The sequence below is a fragment of the Plecotus auritus genome (assembly GCF_963455305.1).
Source record: "Plecotus auritus genome assembly, chromosome: 11".
Lineage (NCBI taxonomy): Eukaryota > Metazoa > Chordata > Mammalia > Chiroptera > Vespertilionidae > Plecotus > Plecotus auritus.
This window is the reverse complement of record NC_137777.1, coordinates 9743324-9765475: the sequence shown is the minus strand read 5'-3', so window position 1 is coordinate 9765475 and position 22152 is coordinate 9743324. Positions and strand designations below refer to the sequence as shown.

Here is a 22152-nt window from a genome sequence, read left to right as displayed (position 1 = left end):
CCCACTTCTGCGCCCCGGCCCTTGTCGGCTGCCCCGCGGGGCCCGCGCCGGGCCCACCACACCCCACGCTTCCTTCCCGCTCGCCCCCCGCCGCCGGCTTTGTTGCCCGGGCTTGTTTCTAACTTGAGAGCGTCGCCGGCCCGGCGCCAGGTCACGTGCGTTGGTGACAGCCTCTCGCAGGGCGGCCCCGCGGCCCCCGCGCCGCCGATTGGCGGAGGCGGGCCTGGCGCGCCGGGCGGGGCGGCGGATCAGCTGTTCCCTGCGCCGCACAACAACAAAAGGCGCAGACGGGCCGGCGGGGCAGCGGCAGCACCGAGGCCGGCGCCGCGCTGTTCCGCAGTCGCCGCTACCTCCGCCCGCGCCGCCCCGGTCCCGCGGAGCGAGGCGCTGCTGCTCCACCGCCGTCCGCGCCGCAGGGCCGGCCCACGTAAGTGCGGGTGGGACGGGGGCTGGGGCCGCGTCCGCTCCCCGGCCGCCCCGGCGGCGCTGCCCGACCCGCGTGCCCTGCCCGCGGGCCGCCGCCCGTGCGCTCCCCGGACTCCGGTTTCCTCCCCTCGCCGCCGGGCCGCCCACTCGCTCGGCGGGCCCGCGACCCGGGTGCGGCGGAGGCGACCTCGCGGACCTGGGCCGGGCCGAGCCGGGCGCGGGGTGGCGGTTGGGTGTTTGGTTTCTCCCTCCTCCCCCGAGCGTGCCCTGTTTTCTTGGCCGCGGCGGGACCTCCTCCTCCTCACGCCCCTCCACCTCCTCCTGCGCTCGGCCGTTGGGCTGAGACTGCCCGCTGGGGGCTCCTGGACGCCGCCCTGGGTGCGTCGTCCCGGCCCCTGCGCCCCCTCCGCCCGCCCTCCGGGCTGGGTCGCCCTCGGGCCACCGTGGGCCCGGTGGCTCCCGGAACCCGGCGACCGCCGCCGGAGTGTTCGAAGTGCCCGCCCACCTATCCGTGGAGGGTTCATGACCCTGCTGGTTCTCACCCATCCTGTTTGAGGTTGCACCTGTGCAAAGAGCACTTAACCATCCGAATTAAAGTCCTGGTTATTTTAATCCACGCTGGTTGCGGGTTTACGATGTGCCACACATGCCTTATCTTATTTTATGGCTAGGAAACCCGAGGCCCAGAGAGATAAACTTACACAAGGCCCATTAAAGGGACATAGTGTTTTCTCTTTCAAAGATGATGAATTTCAAGTGAGGCTTTCTTGTTTTCATTGTATTGCCCAATATGTCTGCTCATTATCTTCTGTGAATTCCCATTGAAAGTAGATTAAGGAAGAGCCCCTTTCCATCTGTAACTTAGGAGGACTTGGGCATACGTTGCTAAAAGTAACGCTTTTCTGAATACAAAGTAGTTTTGGGGAAAGGGTAGGGGGAAGTGACCTGTGGGGGTCATTGAAGGGAAGTTAATAAGGATCCTGACATTGCTTGGTAATTGAAATACATTTTTCATTGCAGATGTGAAAAGCACTTGGAAAGCTTTTGATTTTAAGTTGCAGCCACTGTAATTCTGAACCGGCAGCATAATTTTCAAAGGTCCCTGCCTGGAACAGGGCCTTACTAATTTCTCTGACCAGGGTCTCTTTTTTTCCATTCTATCTTTTGTTCTTTTCTGTGAGTGCTCCTTCATATTTCTTTTGGGAATGGCCCTACTTTCAAAGTTCAAGGTTAACAGGCCATGATTTACCACCTATGGCTGTCTTTGTCCACTGCCATTCAGCCTCCAGGCCAACGCTGATGGGTCCCTGGGAGAATAACCCCCTTGTACAAGGGCTAGATGAGTAAGGGTCACAGGGGAACAGGCAAGACAACTTTCTTGCTTGAATTTCCTGAAGTTTAAAAGGATTTTAAATTACTCAAATCAGCATGTTTATTTTTCTAAACTAGTGAGGGGGACAGGATGTAAAGAGAAACATGATTCTGAGGCCGCTTTTCAGTGAGGATATGTTAGTTTAGCCACCTGGTATTTAGAAACTGTCAAGAAGCCGCATCTGTACATACAGAAGTTAGATCATCAAAGCTGTGGGATTTTTATTTTTTAATGTTGTTTTTGGAGCCGCCTACTGGCAGCCACAACCAGCTGAAAAGTGCTGTTCTCTAGTTCACAGAGCCGGAGTAGGGGCTGGGAGGAGCCTGGGAGGTCATGGGCAGCGAAAAGCAATGCATTTGGAACCAGACAGACTTGGGCTCTAATGCCAGCTCCACCCCTCACCGGCTGTCACTGTTGAGCAAGTTACTTAATTTCTGAGCCTCAGTTTTCTTATTAGTGCAATGGGACGCATAAGTACCTCAAGTCCCTGTCACATACCATCAGCACACAGTAAATTGTAGCTCAAGTTATTATATAAATATTTTGCAGATAAAGACACTCAGACCCTAAGATGCTTGCTCGCAGTCAACAACTGGCATGAACGTGTTAATATTTACCGGATACCTCCTATATGCCAGGTGATATATATATATATTTTTTTTAATATTCTTTTTTTTTTTAAATATATTTTATTGATTTTTTACAGAGAGGAAGGGAGAGGGATAGAGAGCTAGAAACATCGATGAGAGAGAAACATCGATCAGCTGCCTCCTGCACACCCCCCACTGGGGATGTGCCCGCAACCAAGGTACATGCCCTTGACCGGAATCGAACCTGGGACCCTTCAGTCCGCAGGCCGATGCTCTATCCACTGAGCCAAACCGGTTTCGGCAATGCCAGGTGATATTTTAAGTGGTTTACACTTAATCTTTATTAATCCCCATTTTAGAGGTAAGAAAACTGAGGCATAAAGAAGTTACTAAATATCCTAAATTCAGGCAAGATGCAAATAGCAGAGCCAAGATATCAAACACAGCAGGCTGACACCAGAGCCTCGCCGCCTGTAGGTTGGTGCCGTCTCAGTGAGAAACAAGCAAGCTCTTCCAGACTAGCAGCCCCTTTCTCACTCTAGAATGCTCTTCCCCGGAAGTATCAACTCAGCCATCTTTCTCTGCTCACAGAACATTTCTACCCATGTAATATGCAAAACACTGATGATGAAATGTGAAGTAACAGCAGGGTACGAGATTGTGCTTTCACTAGACTATCACTAATGATAAAAAGAAACGCATAGAAGGAAAGGCTAGAGCAAAATGTACACTATACTAACAATGGTTGCAACAAGACATGGAATAATAACTCTTTTCTAAACTTTCTATAATGTGATTTTATTCATTTTATAACGAAAAGGACATTTTTTAAAGGGAGGTATTTTGAGCCACAGTTACAGGGACAAAGCTGCCTTGCAATGCTGGGGCCCCAGCAGACACTTTGTTTCCTTTCTCCACTGGGGTGAGCCTGCTCAGCTGAGGCTGGTTAAGGCTGAAGGCTTGCAGGTGCCCCCCCAAAAAGCAGCGCCACCCGCCCAGGTCTCTTTACTAAATTCAGAGCTGTACTTGTAAACTTGTCCTCTTGGGAATTCGCACTTTAGTTTTATCATTGCCCTCGAGTTGTGAATATCAAAAAGTGAGTGACATGTGGTGAGGAGTGAAGTCCCTTCTGCTTTGCTCTTCAGCTCCACGTGGAACCAGCCGGGTGGAGGGCTCTGTTACTCGGTGGGAGCCAAGGTCAAGATGGCAGTGACTGGGTAGAGATAGTCCCTGGGTCACAGGGAGGGTAGGCAAGACTCCATTCTGTATCCTTCCCACTGGGCTCCAACAGGTGTCCCGTGAAAACCAGCAGTGATCGGGAGAGATGAGGAGCCCTCTCTTGGCTGGCTGTGCTCCTGAACACGGCACACCCCAGGTTGGGTGCCCTTGCAGGGCCTGGGACACTGGGTGGCCGCCTCTGACTGCAGGAAAACAAAAGAAGGTTGGCGTGTGCCGCCCAGTGGAAAGCTCCTTCGGAGGCGGAGACACCTTTCCTGGGACGGTTGTCTATGTTCCAGTACAAAATGGCTTCCATCGCGTCGGTGTGGAGCTGTAGGCAGAGGGGCAGTTGGGAACCCCCGGCTGCCCAACCACAGTGGCCCCAGCAATGTTTTTTGCCTTACAGCTGCCCTATATCTGGTCTGGGCCCCATGTAGCATCACAGTTGGGGGACACAGGGTTCCCTTCAGATGAGCAAGGGTTCCCCTGTGGGTGTGTCCTCTGCCATCCCACCCCCCAAACTCCAGCTTCCTGTTTGGTGCAGGGCCTGTGTCCAGCCCGGTGCTCTGAGGACCTGGGATTAGCAGACAGAAATATACTTGGGCCACTGTCTGCCTCCATAATGTAAAAGAAATGGAGAAAAGATGTTTAAAATAACTTTTTCCCCTTCTAGTTTATATATATGCAAAACCTTTATTTACACCAAAGCTTGTGATAGCCCCTCTTTTGGGATATGTGTCACACCACAGTAGGTCAGGCAAACGACATATCCCACTTTTCTTCTGACTTGTTGTACATGGAACATAAAGCCGAATTTGCATTCTCAGACGAGAGTGCCAGCCCTCACGATTTGGCCACGTTGCTTTCCAGAAGGGTTTCAGGAAGACTGTTATGCAAGTGACACTTCCTGTTTACCTGCTTTTCATATTTAATGGCTTAGGGTGATGGGTTGTGACCACAAAAGTATTCAAATGTCATTGATTTGAAGACCATTCGTAGTAGTTGTAATAGCATGCCAAACAATTGTAAGTCCAATTTGGATGTAAAAACGTGAACCAGGAATCTCATGAGCTACAGATTCTAACTACATTTACAGCTAAAGGTGATTGCTTTGGAAGTGAAGTGTCAGCCCTGGCTGGTGTTTCTTAGTGGTTAGAGTGCTGTGGGTTCAATTCCCAGTCAGGGCACATACCCAGGTTGCAGGTTTGATCCCCATTCGGGGTACATGCATGACGCAACTGATCAGTATTTCTCACATCGATGTTTCTCTCTTTCTCCCCCATCCCTTCCTCTCTCTCTAGAATCAGTGAAAAACATCCTTGGATGAGGATTTTTTTTTTTAAGTGAAAAATGTCAACAGTCTGAAGTTATGGATTCAAGGCTCATGCTCATGAGAAACAGAAGTGTCATTTAGTGAGGCACCTTACACCCTCCCTAGATGGTCCCATCCACTCCTACCGTTTCTGTCACCCACTTTGCGTTGACAACTCCCAAGTCTGTGCCCCCAGCCGAGACTGTGCTCTTGAACTCAAAAGCCCTACATTCAGTTGCCTGCTAGACATCTCCAGGTGCGTGCCTTGAGGTATCCCAAATTCAGCCTGTCCAAAATGCGCAACCTGCACCTTACGCAGTACTCCTGTTCCGGTAAATGGTCTCACCATCCTCTAGTTGGCCGAACCTGGGTCATCCTTGACTTTCCCTCCCTTTAACTTCTGACTCGCCCCGCCCAGCCTGCCCTCACAACTGTCCATCTGAATCTTAGACATACTGAAGGTGCCTCATGCTCACTCAATGGCAGGTTTCCAGTGTCCCTTCTCCCCCTTCCTCCATTCTTGATCATCTCAACCACTCAAGGTTAAAGTCACTTTTGAAGTTCTTCTTCTTTCCCTGACTACCTCCTGCGTAGATCTGAGGGACAACCAGTACTTCTTCCATGGCATGTATCACACTGATTGTTACACTCGCCACAGAGGGCTTTATTTACTACTGTCTTCCCTGCATTTAACACTACATCTGGTGCATAATAAGTGCTCAATAAGTATTTGTAGAATAGTTGACATTGACTGAGAACTTTGTGCCAAATGCCTTGCCAAGTAGGTTGCCTGCATTATCTCATTTCATTTCTTTGTATATATATTTTTTATTGACTTCAGAAAGGAAGGGAGAGGGAGAGAGAAACATCAATGATGAGAAGGGACCACTGATCAGCTGCCTGCTGAATGTGTGCCCCCTACTGGGGATCGAGCCTGTAACCCTGGCATGCGCCCTGGCTGAATCAAACCATGATGCTCAACCACTGAGCCTCACCGGCCAGGCCATTATCTCATTTCACTAGAGTAGGATCAGGGATCCTTGGAGGTGGTGATTGGCAGAGTGGAGGGGACAACAGGAAGGCTGTCTTCAACTAGGATGAGAGTGGTGGAGGGAAGTAGGTGGATGGAGCCACACAGGCAGCTGGAGTCCAGAGCACTTGCTGATAGTTCGGAGGAGTGGCGGGATGGGGAAGGGAGGATGGCCAAGCGTAAAGGAAGCCAAGGGTAACTGCTAGGTTTGGGCCTGAGTAACTGCTGGGTGCTGCTGCTGCTCACTGAGAATGGGATGGCGGGCAGTGCCCACGTTTGTGGGGGATTAAAAGTTCTCTTTGGGATGTGTTAGCTTTGATATGCTCTTCACGTAACCAGGAGACATGAATATATAAATCTGGAATAAGACCAGACAAGGCTGGAGTCCCTCATTTAGAACTCACCAGAACTCCCTGAGGTGGGGCTGCTGCCAGTGGCAACAGTGTCATTTCCTAACTCACAGGGCGGAAGCCAGAGCCAGCACTGAGCCCCGGCACACAGACCTCTGCTGCCACTGCCGTGAATGGCCGTTCCACCTTGTTTCTAGTGTCAGTTTTTCCATGCCAGCTGTAGGAATTGTTGTGAAGGTTAAGGTGTGCAGAACTTGCAGATTTTAAATGCAGTTAGGTATGCTTATAGTCACACACCAGAAATACAGAGCACAACAGGAAATGAGCAGGGGAAGATGAGGCCTGGCACAGGGCGGGCACTGGGCACTATTGCTGGGTTCATTTGGCAGCTCCTGGGCAATTGAGTATCATATTGCAAGACTGTTACTATCTAGTTTTTGCTCCTCTCCTTCAGAAAAGCAGTATTGCAGTTTGAAATTATTTAAATGCATAAATTTATAATGAAATAAATTCCAATTTACCCCTTATGGTAAAAGCAGAGATGTGAAAAAGAACCAAGTCCTCCCCTCATTTTTTTGCAAGTCTCCAATAATGTTTTTATTCACAATGCTTTTTTTTAAAAAAAAATGAATTGTAGAATGAATTACAATTTTATTTACCAGAAGCTGTTCCTAATTCATGCGATAAACAGCTCAATTTCTGTTTTGGACTGGATGCTGCACGAAGAGCTGAGGCAACTAAAATGAATGGCATCGTCCCTGCCCTGAAGGAGCTGTCACTCCGTCACAGAGGCCCAGGTCCTGGGGCGAGGCAGCGCTCCTCCACGTCAGGACGGGCTGGGAGTGCGCGGGCTGGGAGTGCGCGGGCTGGGGGTGCGCGGGCTGGGGGTGCGCGGGCTGGGGGTGCGCGGGCTGGGGGTGCGCGGGCTGGGGGTGCGCGGGCTGGGGGTGCGCGGGCTGGGGGTGCGCGGGCTGGGAGTGCGCGGGCTGGGAGTGCGCGGGCTGGGAGTGCGCGGCGGCGGAAACTCCAGGCCAGAGGCACAGTCTGAATCGGGCTATGAAAGTAAATTCTACAATCACTGAGTCCACAGTTTTTTTAAATTTTTGTCTTTTAATTATAGTTTACGTTCCATATTCTATTAGTTTCAGGTGTGTATCAGAGTGGTTAGTCAGTCATGTACTTTACAAAGTGTTCCCCCACATAATTCAAGTAGTACTATACATGGTTATTACAATATTACTGACTGTATTCCCTACGTTGTACTTTACATCCCCATAACTATTTTGTAACTACCAAGTTGTACTTCTCAAACCCTTCACCTTTTTTACCCAGCCCCCCAACCCTCCTCCCCTCTGGCAACCATTAGTCTATTCTCTGTATCTATGCCAACTCTTTACTTTTCATTTCACATTTTAAGATATTTCAAGGTTGTGTTTGAGGACTCATTTATGTTTTGTAAATAATGGCTATTGCAGTTCTTATGTTTGGCTCTTGCAGGAAAGGAACAGCTGTAACTGAAGGCTAAGGCATGTGCTTTCTTCTAAGGGTGTGTGTGTGCACTTTTATTTAATTTTTTTTAATCCTTACCCAGAGATGTTTGTTTTTCTAATTGATTTTTACAGAGAGAGAGTGAGGGAGGCGGAGGAGGGAGGGAGAGAGAAACATGAATCAGTTGCCTCCCATACGCTCCCAGCCTGGGGATGGAACCCACCACCTGGGTACTGCCCTGACTAGAAGTTTAACCTGTAACCTTTTGATGCATGGGACAGTGCTCCAAGCAACTGCACCACCTGGCCAGGCCTGTGTGTGCACTTTTGAAACCACATACACATATTCTGTAAAGAAATGCTGATTTGAAATAACCTTATTTTTGTTTTATTTTAGGGATAATGACTCCTCCTCGCCTAAACTGAATAAGCACCTTGTGCACTTTAATCTCCTGTCAGTGCCATCAGGCTGACTAAAGACAGGGTTTTGAAATCTCAGCTATACAGGCATCCAGCCAAAGTCTCAATCTTGCCTTAACAATGTTCCAGAGACTGAACAAAATGTTTGTGGGTGAAGGCAATACTTCTTCCACCCAAGAACCAGAATTTAGTGAGAAAGAAGATGATGAATGGATTCTTGTTGACTTCATAGGTAAGGTATCTTCTGCCGCTGATCATCACAGCAAAAGTGGAACACTTGTGTCTTAGTTTTTGCATAAGTAAATCAGTAACTTTGAAGGTTCTTAAGACTTAAAAGTAAATAAACAAAAATTTGTATTAAAAAATAGTTGAAACAGCCCAGCCAGTGTGGCTCAGTGGTTGAGTGTTGACCTATGAACCAGGAGGTCACAGTTCGATTCCTGGTCAGGGCACATGCCTGGGTTTCGGGCTTGATCCCCAGTGGGTGGGGGTATGAGGGTGTGTGCAGGAGGCAGCCCATTGATGTTTCTCTCTCATTGATGTTTCTATTTCTCTTTCTTCCTCTCACTCTACAATCAATAAAAACATATTTTTTTAAAAAAAGAAAAGAATGTGCCATGGCCAGCATAGCTCCTTTGGTTAGAGCATCATCCCAGTACGCTATTGCTGCAGGTTCGGTCCCTCATCAGGGTACATGCAGGAATCAACCAATGCATGCATAAGTAAGGGGAACAACGAATGGATGTTTCTCCCTCCCTGTCTCTCTAAAATCAATAAAAATAATTTTAAAAAAATAAAATGAAGGAATGTGAGCTAATAGAATCTCTCTCCTTTTTCTGTTCTCTGACGTGATATCATTGTGACACTCGTCCTCCTGTGGGACTTCAACGGCACGTGGACTCCGGTCTAGACACTTGCACTGGGTTGTCGGTAGCAGAGGATGAGGAAGAAGACATCATTGAAGAGTCACCTACCGAACATCCTTCAGTCTTTTCCTGTTTACCTGCGTCTCTTGAATGCTTGGCTGATACAAGCGATTCCTGCTTTCTCCAGTTTGAGTCCTGCCCCATGGAAGAGAGCTGGTTCATCACCCCTCCACCGTGTTTCACTGCAGGAGGCTTGACCACTCTCAAGGTGGAAACCAGTCCAATGGAAAACCTGCTCATCGAACATCCCAGCATGTCCGTCTATGCCGTGCACAACTCCTGCCCTGCTCTCAGTGAGGCCAGCTGTGGGGCCGACGAACTTCACACCCCGAGCAGCCCCAGGTACGTCGTATGTGCTGCTCGCCACAGGCCTTCTGGTTAGCATGCATGTTATCTGTTTTTACTACAATTCAAAGCTGAGTTTTTAGAAGGCACAAGAGTAGTTTTGTTAGAGATTTATGGAAGTATGTGCATAGTGCACAAGGCAGCTGATGGTATAAAAAACGTGTTCAATTTAGATTTTTAAAAAAGTTGTATCTCCTCTTAATCTGTTTTTTCATTGTCTTCAGTGCACGTTAACATTTCTGACCTAGATAAACATATATTTGTTATTTTGCAGAAAGCACATAGCTGACATGCTGGTAATTTTCAGTAGTAAACACTTAAGGCAGTGGTTCTCAACCTTTCTAATGCCACGACCCTTTAATACAGTTCCTCATGTGGTGGTGACCCCCAACCATAAAATTATTTCCGTTGCTACTTCATAACTGTAATTTTGCTACTGTTATGAATCGTAATGTAAATATCTGTGTTTTCCGATGGTCTTAGGCGCTACTGCAGCGGTTCTCAACCTGTGGGTTGGGGGTCACCACAACATGAGGAACTGTATTAAAGGGTCGCGGCATTAGAAAGGTTGAGAATCACTGACTTAATGGAAGAGGATGATTTTGTAGGAATGACATTTCAAATATAAGATACAATGCGGGGGGCGGGGAAGAAAAACATTGTAGCATGCTCCGGTTATATAATGGAGAGCCATTCCATTTATAATATTTGGCTAATTCATGGAAAGAAAAGACTGGCATTTCTGCTTAGAATCTAACCCTGGCACTGTACAGACCGGATTATTTGAGGGTGACAAATTTGACAAGAATATATGTCTTAAAATAAAACTCTTCTTTTCGTCCAAGTAGTCCTAGCTAGGTCACTTCAAATGGCTCTTAACCTTGAAAGCCTGAGCTGTCTTAAGCATGAAGTAAAATGGTTGTTTTACTAAAATATTTTGCTCAGAGTTGTTTTCTGCCTTAGAGAGGGACGATTTCATACCCAATGTTTTGTTGATAATATGGGTGGGGGAGCCAAGTGGTCTGACAGACTGTTTCAATGCCAGGTGGGTTGAGGGCCTAGAAAGGTTCAAGGAGAGTGCCTGGTCAGTGACGTTTGATATGTTCCAAAGGAAACTTACAGACATTTTGTGGCCTTTATCCAGGGAATATATTCAAGATTGCTCCTCCCACTAAAATAAAGTTCATGGCAGAGTTAATTAGCTCCAAGTCTGGCTCGTCCATGATGTACATTAGTGGAAGGTTCCCTATGGACGCTGGGACTGCCTTAATTCCCTTAACACCTGGCAAGGGGAGGGTGAACCTGATTCTTCGGAGCAGTTCACAATATCCCTGTAGTTAGTGTTGTCATCCAAAGGGCTTCTTTTTGGATCGTCCAAGCTCTGACTCTGCAAACTAGACCATTGTATATATCTTCCATTTCCTGTTTGCCAAATGTAAACAAAGCCCCAGCAGCTCACTAATTTGTTAACTTGACCAGAGTTTGCTGTACTCTTAAGTCTCGATATTGTAGATTATCTTGAAGGAAGATAAACATATGCTTGTACCAAATTGAAAAACAATTTGCTTATATAGTTACCCAGGCTTTCTACTAGGTAAGATCTTTGATGGGAAATGTGGCTTTAACTGGCACTTTATTCAGCACCCTAAGTTTATTAAGAGGTCAGTGTTTCAGGCATTCCAACAAAAATTCACAATATAATTTTTTTGGAGGTGATACTGATTTAATTGCATCATACTTAATTCAAATTAATTTCTTCAGTTCTTAAAAATTCTTCCTGATTCTGATATCACCTTTGAGAAATTCTATTCAAGAATTTAGCATGATTAATAGTCACTTTAAACTTACTGTCATCCTTATATAATAAAGAGGTAATACGCCAATGGTCGTTACGCGGTGATGCATAACGACTGATCACCAGGAGGGCGGGGCAGCAAGCTACAAACTGGGGAGAGCTACAGGGAGGGCGGGGCAGCGAGCTATGTGCAGTGGAGAGTACAGAGGTGGTGGGCGGGGCAACCAGCTGAGGCAAGTGGCAGCGAGCTACTCGCACACCGATTTGTGCGCAGGACCACTAGTTTGTGTGTGTGTGTGTGTGTGTGTGTACACTCCAGTATTTTAAAGTATGTGTATGTATGAGGATATATGTTAGATATAAGTATATATACATATATTCAGCAGCTTTATAAATAACATTATCATAGAAGAAGTACATATGTATTACAGAAAATAGAAAACACAAATGTCCAAAAATTTGAAATGACACTCTTACTACCCCAAGATGAACACTGTTGCGATCCCAGGGCATAGCCTTCCAGATTATTTTTCCTGTTTTTCCTGTATGTTCTTGTGCATCTGTGTGCACACACCTACACACCATTTTTAACCTAAGTGGGATCAAGCTGCATATGCTGTTTTATAATCTGCTAATCTGCTTCTTTAGGCAATGATCTCCACCTTTTTTTTTTTTTTAGTAAAATTTCACTTCCTCTGCTACAGAAACCATGTGCTCAGATTTCCTCACTGGAGCTGAGCATTTCATCCGGTCTGTACAGAGCAGCGTCCAGGCCGGCCTTGTGCTGCATTTGCTTATATGTCTGCAGTGTGGAAGCAGTGAGACTGCCCTTTGTTTTTGTGTCTTTTTATACTTTCATAATGACGTTAAGTGTGTGCTTTTCCATATGTAACAGTTCAAGAAAACACATTTAACTTTATATGAATGCTTTCTGAACATGAAGTACTGCAAGTTATTGTAATAACTAAAATATTTTTTAATATCTTTATTTTTGGATTTGAAATTCTTGTAAGGCCTACTAAATCAAGGTAGAAATTAGGTGTTACCAAAATTAGGAGAATGGCTATATAGTAATTGTATTTTCTGAGTAGGAAATCATTTTTCAAAAGTTAAATCATTTCCATTCTATTTATCCTTGAAAATATTAGTGCAAAGCACATAAAAGGTGCTTTATAATTACAGATGAGCTTCAGAGTGTGTGTTTTATCGTGTTTTAACCTTTACAAATATTACAATCTTTAATATATGTGCCTTTAATGACCTATAGTAAACCAGTTGAAATAAAGAAAAGTTGACTACATCCTAACAGTAAAATTAAAGCATTTAAAATCTTACTAGTGCCATTTAACATTGTAGGGCCAGGAAAAGCTGCTTATAAGACTCACTGGCACAGAGTAAGTATATTCGCTTTGAGCCTGTGTGATATGTGTTATCAGTCTGAGCAGGGAGGTTAAGGACTCAAGGTGCCACCTTTTAAAAACCAGTTTTCATTTTAACTTCTATTAGTTTCTTAATGGGACCTGCTTCAATTGTTTTTTAAAAAGCTATATTAAAAAATAAGTGTTTTCCTTTATTATTACAGTTAACTGCCTTCTCTGTGTAAAATAACCCTTAAAAATCTTAAAACTCTTCAATGTAGTTTAGATATACCCTATTTCATTAGCTTTTAATATAGAAAACATAATCATATGGTTTATAGCCAAGGGTCTTCATAATACTGCTATGCAAATATTGTTCCATAATGTGCCCTTTATGATATAAATAATAAGCGGGCTGCTTCTTACGAGAAAGGTGTTGAGTAGATTTTCCTTGTGCATATTTCTGTTAAATACAAATGTAAACCTTGTTTCCTAGAACATTTTTCTTATAGACAGACAACGCTGTGAAGGTGCTTTGCCACAGTACCTCAGTATTCACCTGCTTCATAACCACGGTCCTTTACAGTGAAATCTGTGTTAGAATCCTGGTTAATCATTGGGACCTTAATACATCTCAGTGCCTTGGATTTCTGTTCAGTAAAACTTAGAAATTAAAATATTTTCCTCTTAAGATCATGGCAGGAATTAAAATACAGAATATTTGAATATTTGCAAAACATTTGGCAAATGCAGATATTCAGTAAATGTTAGTTTCCCTCCTAGAAAAGCATATGCAAATGCATTTGCTTTGCAATTGAAATTTATTCAAAGTGTAAAGCATTTTTTATTTAAAAAACACACAAAACAATCTACCTAATTAACCACCTGTCAGTTATATGGCATATTTCTATTAAAAGTTGGCTGCTGCTTTCTACCACTGTCAGAATGATCACAAAATATAAACTTGTCTGTCAGCCATGAGACACTAAATTCTCATTCAACCATAAATTAGTGTGGCAAATTGAATTGCTAACATACTCTGTTATATAATACATGCCCATTTGTTTCTGTTTCAGAGTGGAAGCTCAAAATGAAGTGGGGCAGCACATTCACTGCTATGTTGCAGCTGTTGCTGCGCACGCAGCTTTTCTGGAACAGCCCAAGAGCTTTCGCCCCTCCCAGTGGATAAAAGAACACAGTGAGAGACCGGCTCTGAACAGAAACAGCCTTCGTCGCCAAAACCTTTCCAGGGATTGCCACTCGCGGCAGGTCAAGCACAGCGGCTGGGCGGTCCATCAGCCCTGCCCACGTCAGTACAATTACTGAGAATTCAAGTGTGGGTGGGTGGTTGGTTGGTTGGTTTCTCTGGGTTTGTACATGTGTGTGTGGATGTGTGTGTTTGGATGTGAAGTCTCTTTACAGCCACTTGGTGACCAATCACATAGTTGTGTTGTTAGTGCGTTTAGACACTATCTTGAAAACCAGATTTACATGCTGTGTATCACATAATGCCTTGCTCTTAACATTTACTTTTTGGTAAATATTTTCAGAATATTTTTGGAAACATATCAATACAATTACAGTGTTTGGTGATGTCTTTAAATCTATTAAAATGTACATGAATTAGCATTTTAAAGACATTTCTTCTCAAGTATGAGAATAGGCATCTTTCAATTTCATTTTATTTTGTATTACTTAATCAATCTTTTGAGTAAACAAAAATTTATTCTCAGGGTCAGCCATACACTTTATTGACCAGTACTTGATAATCTTTTCTGTATATAACGAATACATTTTTACACACTAACATGAGCATTAACAGGTTATAGTTGCCATAGTTATAATGGAATTATGGCTGAATTGTCTTTTGAAAGAAAACTTGATATATTTCTGTGTGTGTGGTATTTTGTTTTTCCAGATTAGCCATGCAGTTCATTTTGGAATTCAGGTACATTAAGTGTTAGTGAACAGTAATTCCGGTGTGACTGTGACGTGGTACAAACATTAACAGGTATCGTGGGACGAAAGCACGTGTCGCACACGCAGAGGGATTGAAGTAGACCTGTGAAGTTGTCATTGGGAAATGTGTGTCCACAGCTAACCCTTTAGTGCACGATTTAAGCTGTTTGGACTCTTCCCTGCCAGCTCTGCCCACTCACCGCCTCACGTCAGCTGTAAGTTCAGAAGTACTTGGCCAGGCACTGGAGCGACTTCCTAGTTAGACCCGCCGCAGGGCGGGGAAAGGATAGGCTTTGTATTTCTGGTGCAGTGGCAAGCGGGGGTGAAGGGGTTCTTGGGGTATCTTCTCACGGTGTCCGAAGGAAGGGTGACAGGTTGGCTTCCTTCCGTTTTCATCTTTCACATCTGGCTTCAGGCAGAATCTTTAACCACTTTGGCTCGTTCCCTCCCCCAACAGGGGAGCAGTCAGTACCTCCCTCACAGCTGATTTCAAGTGGGGTCATACAGAACGCTGCTGTGTGAAATTCCAAGGGCCCCTCTACTGAATCCAGTGATGGGGGTGGGGCCCGTGGCAATTTTTCTGCCACAACTGTTCTTTAGAGCGTTGGTGCTACTGAGGCCGGAGTGCAGCGTTCGATGCCCAGGGAGGCCCGTTCACACGGAGGAGATCTATTTCTTGCCGCTAGCCAGTCACTTCATTTTTCAGCAGCTGTGATGGGTTCTGCTGAGCCATCCACACTCGCTGATGTCTTCTGAAATTAAGTTAAGCACACATTTACAATCCAAAGCACGTTCTGCTGACCGACAGGAGTATCGCCTTCAAAATCAAACAGCTTCTTTTCCCATCTCTTCTGCAAACCTAGTCAGTACACGTCTCCACAGTGTTTCAAGGGGAAGCAGCATGTAGTTGTGCGAAGTATTACGCTGTTTCTCGGTAACCTGCAGCGCTCCCTGCGGGGAGCCGTGGGCGCTCTCCTCTGACCAGCCTGGGCTTGTGGGGTCAGAAACGGCCAAGTCGTGTAGCAGGTGGTGGCGTGAGGCTGTCCCTCCACGGGCGTTGATGAAGGGCCAGGAATGTCTCTAGAGCAAGAATCTAGAGCCCCTTCTCTTTCCCCTTTCCATTTCATCGACTCCTTTATTTATTTGTTTTCTAGGGGCCAAGTCTGTCAAGTTTTGTCGAAGTGAGCTAGAAGTTATTTGTTACTATCTGTGTTTACCTGAGTTGGGAGATAAGGTAGAGTGTTCATGAGGGTGTGTATGTTTTCACATTATGTCTGTGATAGGGCCCTGTGTTGGTAACTTGAAAATTGACCAGCTAAATGTTTCCTGATGTAAGCCTCTGAGTACAGGGGCCTCTCTTCACGTATTACATGCAAGTTGTTAGTACCTCACGAGCTAGAGCAGGTCAGCCTTGAGAATTTACTTGGTAGCATGAACAGATTTCTATATAAAACTGAGTGGCCCTTCTTTATTTTTTCAGATTTCCTGATACTTTAAACATATTTACATCTCTATCAGTTATTGTCTTTTTGTTTTCCTTATCTGGACCTTTTTTTTATGCATTGTTCCTGGAAGACAAATGATTTTAGTCTTTGGGATATTTTTTCAGGGTAAGGGCTACCACACCATCTGTGATATATTGTGGTTTTTGTCTAAAATGGGCACATATAAGAATTGAAGAAACTAGTTACATCATTCAGTTGAGGTTCTTGGTCATTAGATGTTAGTTATCTATTATGTACAAGACACACCAGTAATGATGTTGACAAGTTAAGTATTCTTTAAGACACGGCCAAAATACAATTTATTATAAATAAATTATTATTTTTGCTGTTGTAAATATTAGTGGTTTACAATGTGCTTTAATGCATATTTCTTAAAAATTCACACAGTGAGAAATAAGACACCTTTGAATTTAGTGCTCTGACTGTTTCTAAACTGATAATATAGAATGTTACTTGGAAAAGGTCTGGAATATGTGGTAGACACAGCAGTGCTTGTGAATGAGTTTCTTAGTTTTTATAATGCACCACGTTTCTGTTTGTTTTTGTTAATAAAACATTTTATAACGTATATCCTATGTTTATTACTTCTTCCTTAGCTAAGTGGATTATGTACTGCACTGTAAGGTGAAGATTAGCCATCCATTATCTTCTGTGGCAATGCATTTATATCGGTGGCTAAGGGGGGAATTTTTTACAGAAGGTGCAAAGTGTTTGAATTTCTGACTTCCTATTCCAGGGAGCTTTTTTTTTTTAACATTAATTTTCAGTTCATTTTTCCAGTTTCCATGCAAACTGCTCCTTTTTCACATGCCTTCTCTGTTGTGTCAGTACTTTGATTCTAGTAAGAAGACAGCTGACTTAAAACTTGAGGGCCATTCAGCATTGCCTATTGCTTTTACTTCTCAGATCTGTGTAGCACGCTGGTTGGTAATCTTACGTCTTCGTTGAATCTGTCTTTGCTATTTCTCTTCCTCCTCAAGGACATGTATTGCCTTTTATGTTTTTAGGGGAAAAGAGCAAAGAAGAATATCTTTCTTATCCTCATTTTCTTTGAGATGGAAACAAACAAAAATGAAGGACTCCAACTAGAAGATAGACATTTAAACTTAAATAGATTAATAGAGAAAGAGTTTCCAAGTATTAGTTTTTGTTTTTAGAATCAGTTAAGAGACTGCTCCTTGTACTGGAGACACTAGCATGTTTGTAATGTTACCTTAAAGTTATCTTATTATATACGGCCCATACATAGATTAAATTCTTTTAAAAGGGGGGCTACTATCATGGATGTTTCACTGCCATTAGCCAGGTTGATGTGTTATCAGTGGCATCCTTATCTACTTATTTTAATGCTTAAAATTTTATTTAAAATGCTTTATTTAGAAACCCAACATAATGTTTGGTGTCAGCCTTGCCATGTACCAATTTCACTTGAAATTTGACACCAATCACAGTGGTTTGGGGTGGAGAAAGAGGTACTGGAAAGCATACCGATAAGGATATATTTTTCTATTTGCAACAGTATCCTTTATGTGGGAGAAGTTACTGTTCAGAGGAAGGCAGCTTACGTGGATAATGTTTTGTATATTATTGAGCATTTTCCTTACACTTTTTAAAATTGTATAATTGTTAAATGCCCAGTTTTGCTCTGTATTTGCCTGAAGTTTTAGTATTCGTTTTCCGGATGGACTTCTGAAAACCAGTACTTGGGGAGATTAGATGTGTATGTTTCCAGGTTTGGTGTGTGTGAGTGGTTTTGCTTGCTTTTTGGTTGTATTTTCCTCCAGAGGTTTGGAACTTTAATCAATAATTCTGTGTATGTTATTTAAAGAAAAAAAGTGGCTTTTTTTTTTCCTCGAGTAAAATTGTGAACACATTTGCTTTTCAAGGGCAGGGCATCAGTTATAGAAACTGAGGAGTATTGTAGATTGTACTATGTGCCTTCTTGATGTGTTTCTGGACACACAATATTTCAACAACTTGAAATCTAAAAAAGGGACATTCGGTTAGGTTATATACTGTACATCAATCTATGCATAAATGGCAGCTTGTTTTCTTGAGCCACTGTCTAAATTTTTCTGTTTTTATAGAGATTTTTTATACTGATTAGTTCATAGCTGGTCAGTTTTATACACAGACTAAACAATACAGCACTTTGCCAAAAATAAGTGTAGCATTGCTTAAAAATTGTGTATTAACACCAGTTGTTTGTAATTGGGTTCAGTGGTGCATTTTGCACCACCTGGAGTTATGGTTCTTAATCTGTCAGTAAATAAAAAGTCCTTTAACTTCACATTTGTCAGATTCTCTATTTTTTTTTATGTTTGTTAGTCTTAAAACTAGGTATATCTTAAAATATTTGCTGTTGAGTTTTACTTGTCCACAAGATGTGTTTAATATACACTTTAAGTACTTTAAAAACATGGTGTATTATAATAAAATTAGTATATTAAAATAACTGCTAAGTGAATATGAATTTGAAGGTAACTCCAGCCAGTATTTTTTCCCTCCAACCAATCTGTGATTAAAAAAAAATAAAACACACCCACAAATATAGAACTTAATACATTGGTGTTTAGACTTTTCCAAGCTAGCTTAGTGAATTCTCAGTGGCTCTTTTTCCGACAGAAAGGCAGACACAATCTTCAAAAACATTTTAGGGGCAGTATGGACAAACCCCATGTCCATTAATGTCCCCTACTGTGTGGCTCTACTTTAAACAGCCAGTGTAAACATTGAGAATGCTTGACTAGGAAGCTCAAAGAACAAGTTCCGTGTTAATGAGTCCTTGGGGGAAGATCAGGACTCTAGAACCATAACCTACTTCAAGGGAGATTTTTTATCGTCTCTCAGCTGAGATAACACTAATATATGGGCAGAGGTGAGGAGGGGTTCACCCCAAAGATGAAAATAAGGTCATGAAAGTCGACGTGGGGTCTGCATGGCTGGTTGCGCTCTAGACAGCTAAAGCAGATTGCCCCTGTACAAGGTAGAGAACAAAGCAGTCAGACTTCTTTCTCATCTGAATTGGTGCCAGACTGAGTATTTACTTTGTGTATTAAGGTTCTGTTTAACTCAGAAAGCCAGAGAAATTGCCAGCAGAAACCTGGGGTGGTGTCTTCAGAAAATCTGACATATAACCAAAGCAAATTGTAACTGACAAAGAGCACCTGTACAGTAGGTTGCACACCCTGATCCAGGTTGAGCCTCACAATCAGCCAGCCTGAGGGTCAATATCCCACCCACGAATGGGCTAACAGCATCAAGACCCCATTTCAACAGAAAGGCCCACATAACCCACACAAGGGACACTCCCAGAGTACCCAGCTCAGGAGATCAAGGAGGCTGCACCACTGGGTCCCACAGGACACCTGCTACAGAAGGCCATGAAGACTGGGAGTCACAGCAGTTCTATCTGATACATAAAAACAAACACAAAGAGACCGCCAAAATGGGGAGACAGAGAGGCCCCAAAGGAAGAACAGGAAGAATCTCCAGAAAAAGCTAAATGAAATGGAGGCAAGCAATTTATCAGATACAGAGTTCAAAGTAATGGTTATAAGGGTGCTCAAAGATCTTAGCACTGCAACAGCATGAAAAACAACATAGAAACCATGAAAAAGAACCAGTTGGAAATGAAGAATACCATATATGACATCAAGAATATACTGGAAGGGCCTGGCTGGTGTGGCTCAGTGGTTGAGCGTCAACCCATGAACCAGGAGGTCGTGGTTTGATTCCCAGTCAGGGCACATGCCTGGGTTCCAGGCTCAATTCCCAGTAGGGGGCGTGCAGGAGGCAGCCAATCGATGAGTCTCTCTCATCATTGATGTTTCTATCTTCCTTCCTCTCTGAAATCAATTTAAAAAATATAAAAAATAATACACTGGAAGGAATAAAAAGTAGGTTGGATGAAGCAGAGGATCAATCACCGATTTGGAAGACAAGGTAGAAAAAAAACCCAATTAGAGTAGTGAAAAGAAAACAGAATTAAAAAGAATGAGGATAGTATAAGGTAACTTTGGGGCAACATGAAATGTAACATCTGCATCATAGGGGTACCAGGAGAAGAGAGAGAGCAAGGATTGAGAATCTATGTGAATAATGACCCAAAACTTCCCTATCTTGGTGAAGGAAAAAACACGTAAGTCCAGGAAGTTCAGAGAGTCCCAACCAAACAAGATGGACCCAAAGAGGCCCACACCAAGACACATCATAATTAAAATGTCAAAGGTTAAAGATAAACCTAAAAGCAGCAAGAGAAAAGCAGTTAGTTACTGTAAGGGAGTTCGAATAAGGCTGTCAGCTGATTTTGCAACAAAGATTTCAGGTCACAAGGGATTGGCATAAAATATTCAAAGTGATGTAGAGCAAGGACCTACAACCAAGACTACTTTACCCAGCAAGGCTAGCACTTAAAATTGAAGTAGAGAAAAAGGAAAGGAAAGGTTTATCGGGTGCCACAGGAAAGACCAGAAATCGCACACGAGTCCAGATGGTGCAGGTCCCAGCAATCCCCAGAGAAAACTCAGCTTCAGGGGGAGAGAAATCCGCCTGGTGGGAACCGCCATGAGCAGGGCTAAGCAGGGAGAGGGCAGAAACATGGAGAGGAGGAGCTAAATCTCTAAGTACCAGGATGGGGGGTGGGGAGCTCACAGGTACAGCTTAGGAAAGAGAGAGGAGCCCTGGGCTGGCAGGAAGGGGCAGGGTGCCTCAGAGTCAGCGGCTCAGAAAGGAACCGAGGAAGCAGGGGATGTAAGAGCCACCTGAGCCAGGTTAGGATACTAACCTCAGAGGAGGCCTGGCTACGCCCAGGTGCCCAGGTGCCTGTAGTAAAGGATGCATCCCTATCACGACAGAAGGAACCCTGAGCTGAGAAACAGGGAACGCTTCCTCACTCACATCACAGGATTCTCTTGCTGATATGTGGTTTACAGAAATCTAGCTCATTCGGAAATAAGAGTTGTAACTCAACACCCAATCAGAAGCACTGGAGGAAAACCATCCAGGCAAAGGCACGGTCAGACTAAAGTCTGAAAAGGAGCAGCAACACTCCCCCGCAGACGACGAAAACTCACCAGAGAAAAGTGGCCACAAAGCAGGACATTTTAACACAACATCCTATTGTAAACTTAAATCCACGAGGCAGGGGCGGCTGCCAGGAAGCTGACGAAGCAGAACTAAAAGAACTCAAGGAAGCAATGGTCAGGCAACAGAACACGGAACAGGAACGGGGAGATGTAGAAAATAAGTATAAAAAAAACCACAGAAACACTGCAGAAACAACAACAAATAACGAAGCACGAGAGAGGAGACGCCACAGTAAGGGACTCTGGAATATATGAAGAACAGAAATAAACATGAAGATAAAACAAAAATGAATAGAAGTCATTAGGGAGAGCGAAGATAAGCAAAGGAAATCGTACAAATGTAAAGCTAGTGTCCCTGAAGAAAAAGCCCAAAGCAATGAAACAGAACCATTATTTTAAAATATAGCTCAATTTTGCAAACCCCACTCACAATTGATGTAGGAGAACTTGGCCTCGATCACAGACCTAAGTTTAGGAACGAGGTGGGGAAGGAAGGCTGGGCTGAGGTGCTCTCTGCCCCAACCTCCTCCCTGGGGTGTCTAAGGAGCTTCCCCTGAACCGTGGCAGCCAAAAGGGAGGCTCAGAAGTGAGGGTTCTCATCCCAGGCTCAATTACCTACAGAAGTGGGGACCAGAGGCCAAGTGAATAAATGAAATAAATAGACAAGTTTGCAATCAGAGAACCAAAAACTTCAGAGATGAACATGGACCCACCAACCAACTTGAGAATTTGAACATTTTACCATATTTGCTTCAGATGCTTTTAAGGTAACACAACTTTACTGATACAGTTGAAGCCTATCATGAATCCCTCAGATCCCATTCATCTCCCCCACCACCTTAAGATACCACTGTCCTGAAATTGATCTTTTTGTTTGTTTGTTAATCCTCATCCGAGGATATTTTTCCATTGATTTTTAGAAAGAGTGGAAGGGAAGGGGAGAGCCACTCCTTGCATCTTCCCTGTTCCAGG

General features: G+C 44.0%; 1 protein-coding gene across 3 annotated transcripts; it reads left to right on the top strand.

The window, feature by feature from the left end:
- The first annotated feature begins 237 nt into the window (after positions 1 to 237).
- Positions 238 to 21436, top strand: TP53INP1 (tumor protein p53 inducible nuclear protein 1). 3 transcript variants are annotated; one of them, XM_080647003.1, is made up of 5 exons: positions 284 to 427; positions 8183 to 8437; positions 9116 to 9473; positions 12628 to 12665; positions 13706 to 21436. In XM_080647003.1, the coding sequence occupies exons 2-4, from the start codon at positions 8326 to 8328 to the stop codon at positions 12647 to 12649; spliced, it is 492 nt and encodes a 163-aa protein (XP_080503129.1). In that variant the 5' UTR covers positions 284 to 427; positions 8183 to 8325; the 3' UTR covers positions 12650 to 12665; positions 13706 to 21436. The 3 variants fall into 3 exon arrangements, with proteins under 3 accessions (XP_080503127.1, XP_080503129.1, XP_080503128.1); XM_080647001.1 differs by lacking the exon at positions 12628 to 12665 and having other exon boundaries at positions 238 to 427; XM_080647002.1 differs by lacking the exons at positions 284 to 427; positions 12628 to 12665 and having other exon boundaries at positions 8027 to 8437.
- The last annotated feature ends 716 nt before the right edge of the window (positions 21437 to 22152 follow it).

Excerpts from the sequence above, each read along its gene's own strand:
- TP53INP1 (XM_080647001.1), top strand. The coding sequence starts at position 8,326 with ATGTTCCAGAGACTGAACAAAATGTTTGTGGGTGAAGGCAATACTTCT. Across the intron at positions 8,438-9,115 it reads GATTCTTGTTGACTTCATAG|ACACTTGCACTGGGTTGTCG; the intron begins GTAAGGTATCTT and ends ACTCCGGTCTAG. Across the intron at positions 9,474-13,705 it reads CACACCCCGAGCAGCCCCAG|AGTGGAAGCTCAAAATGAAG; the intron begins GTACGTCGTATG and ends TTTCTGTTTCAG.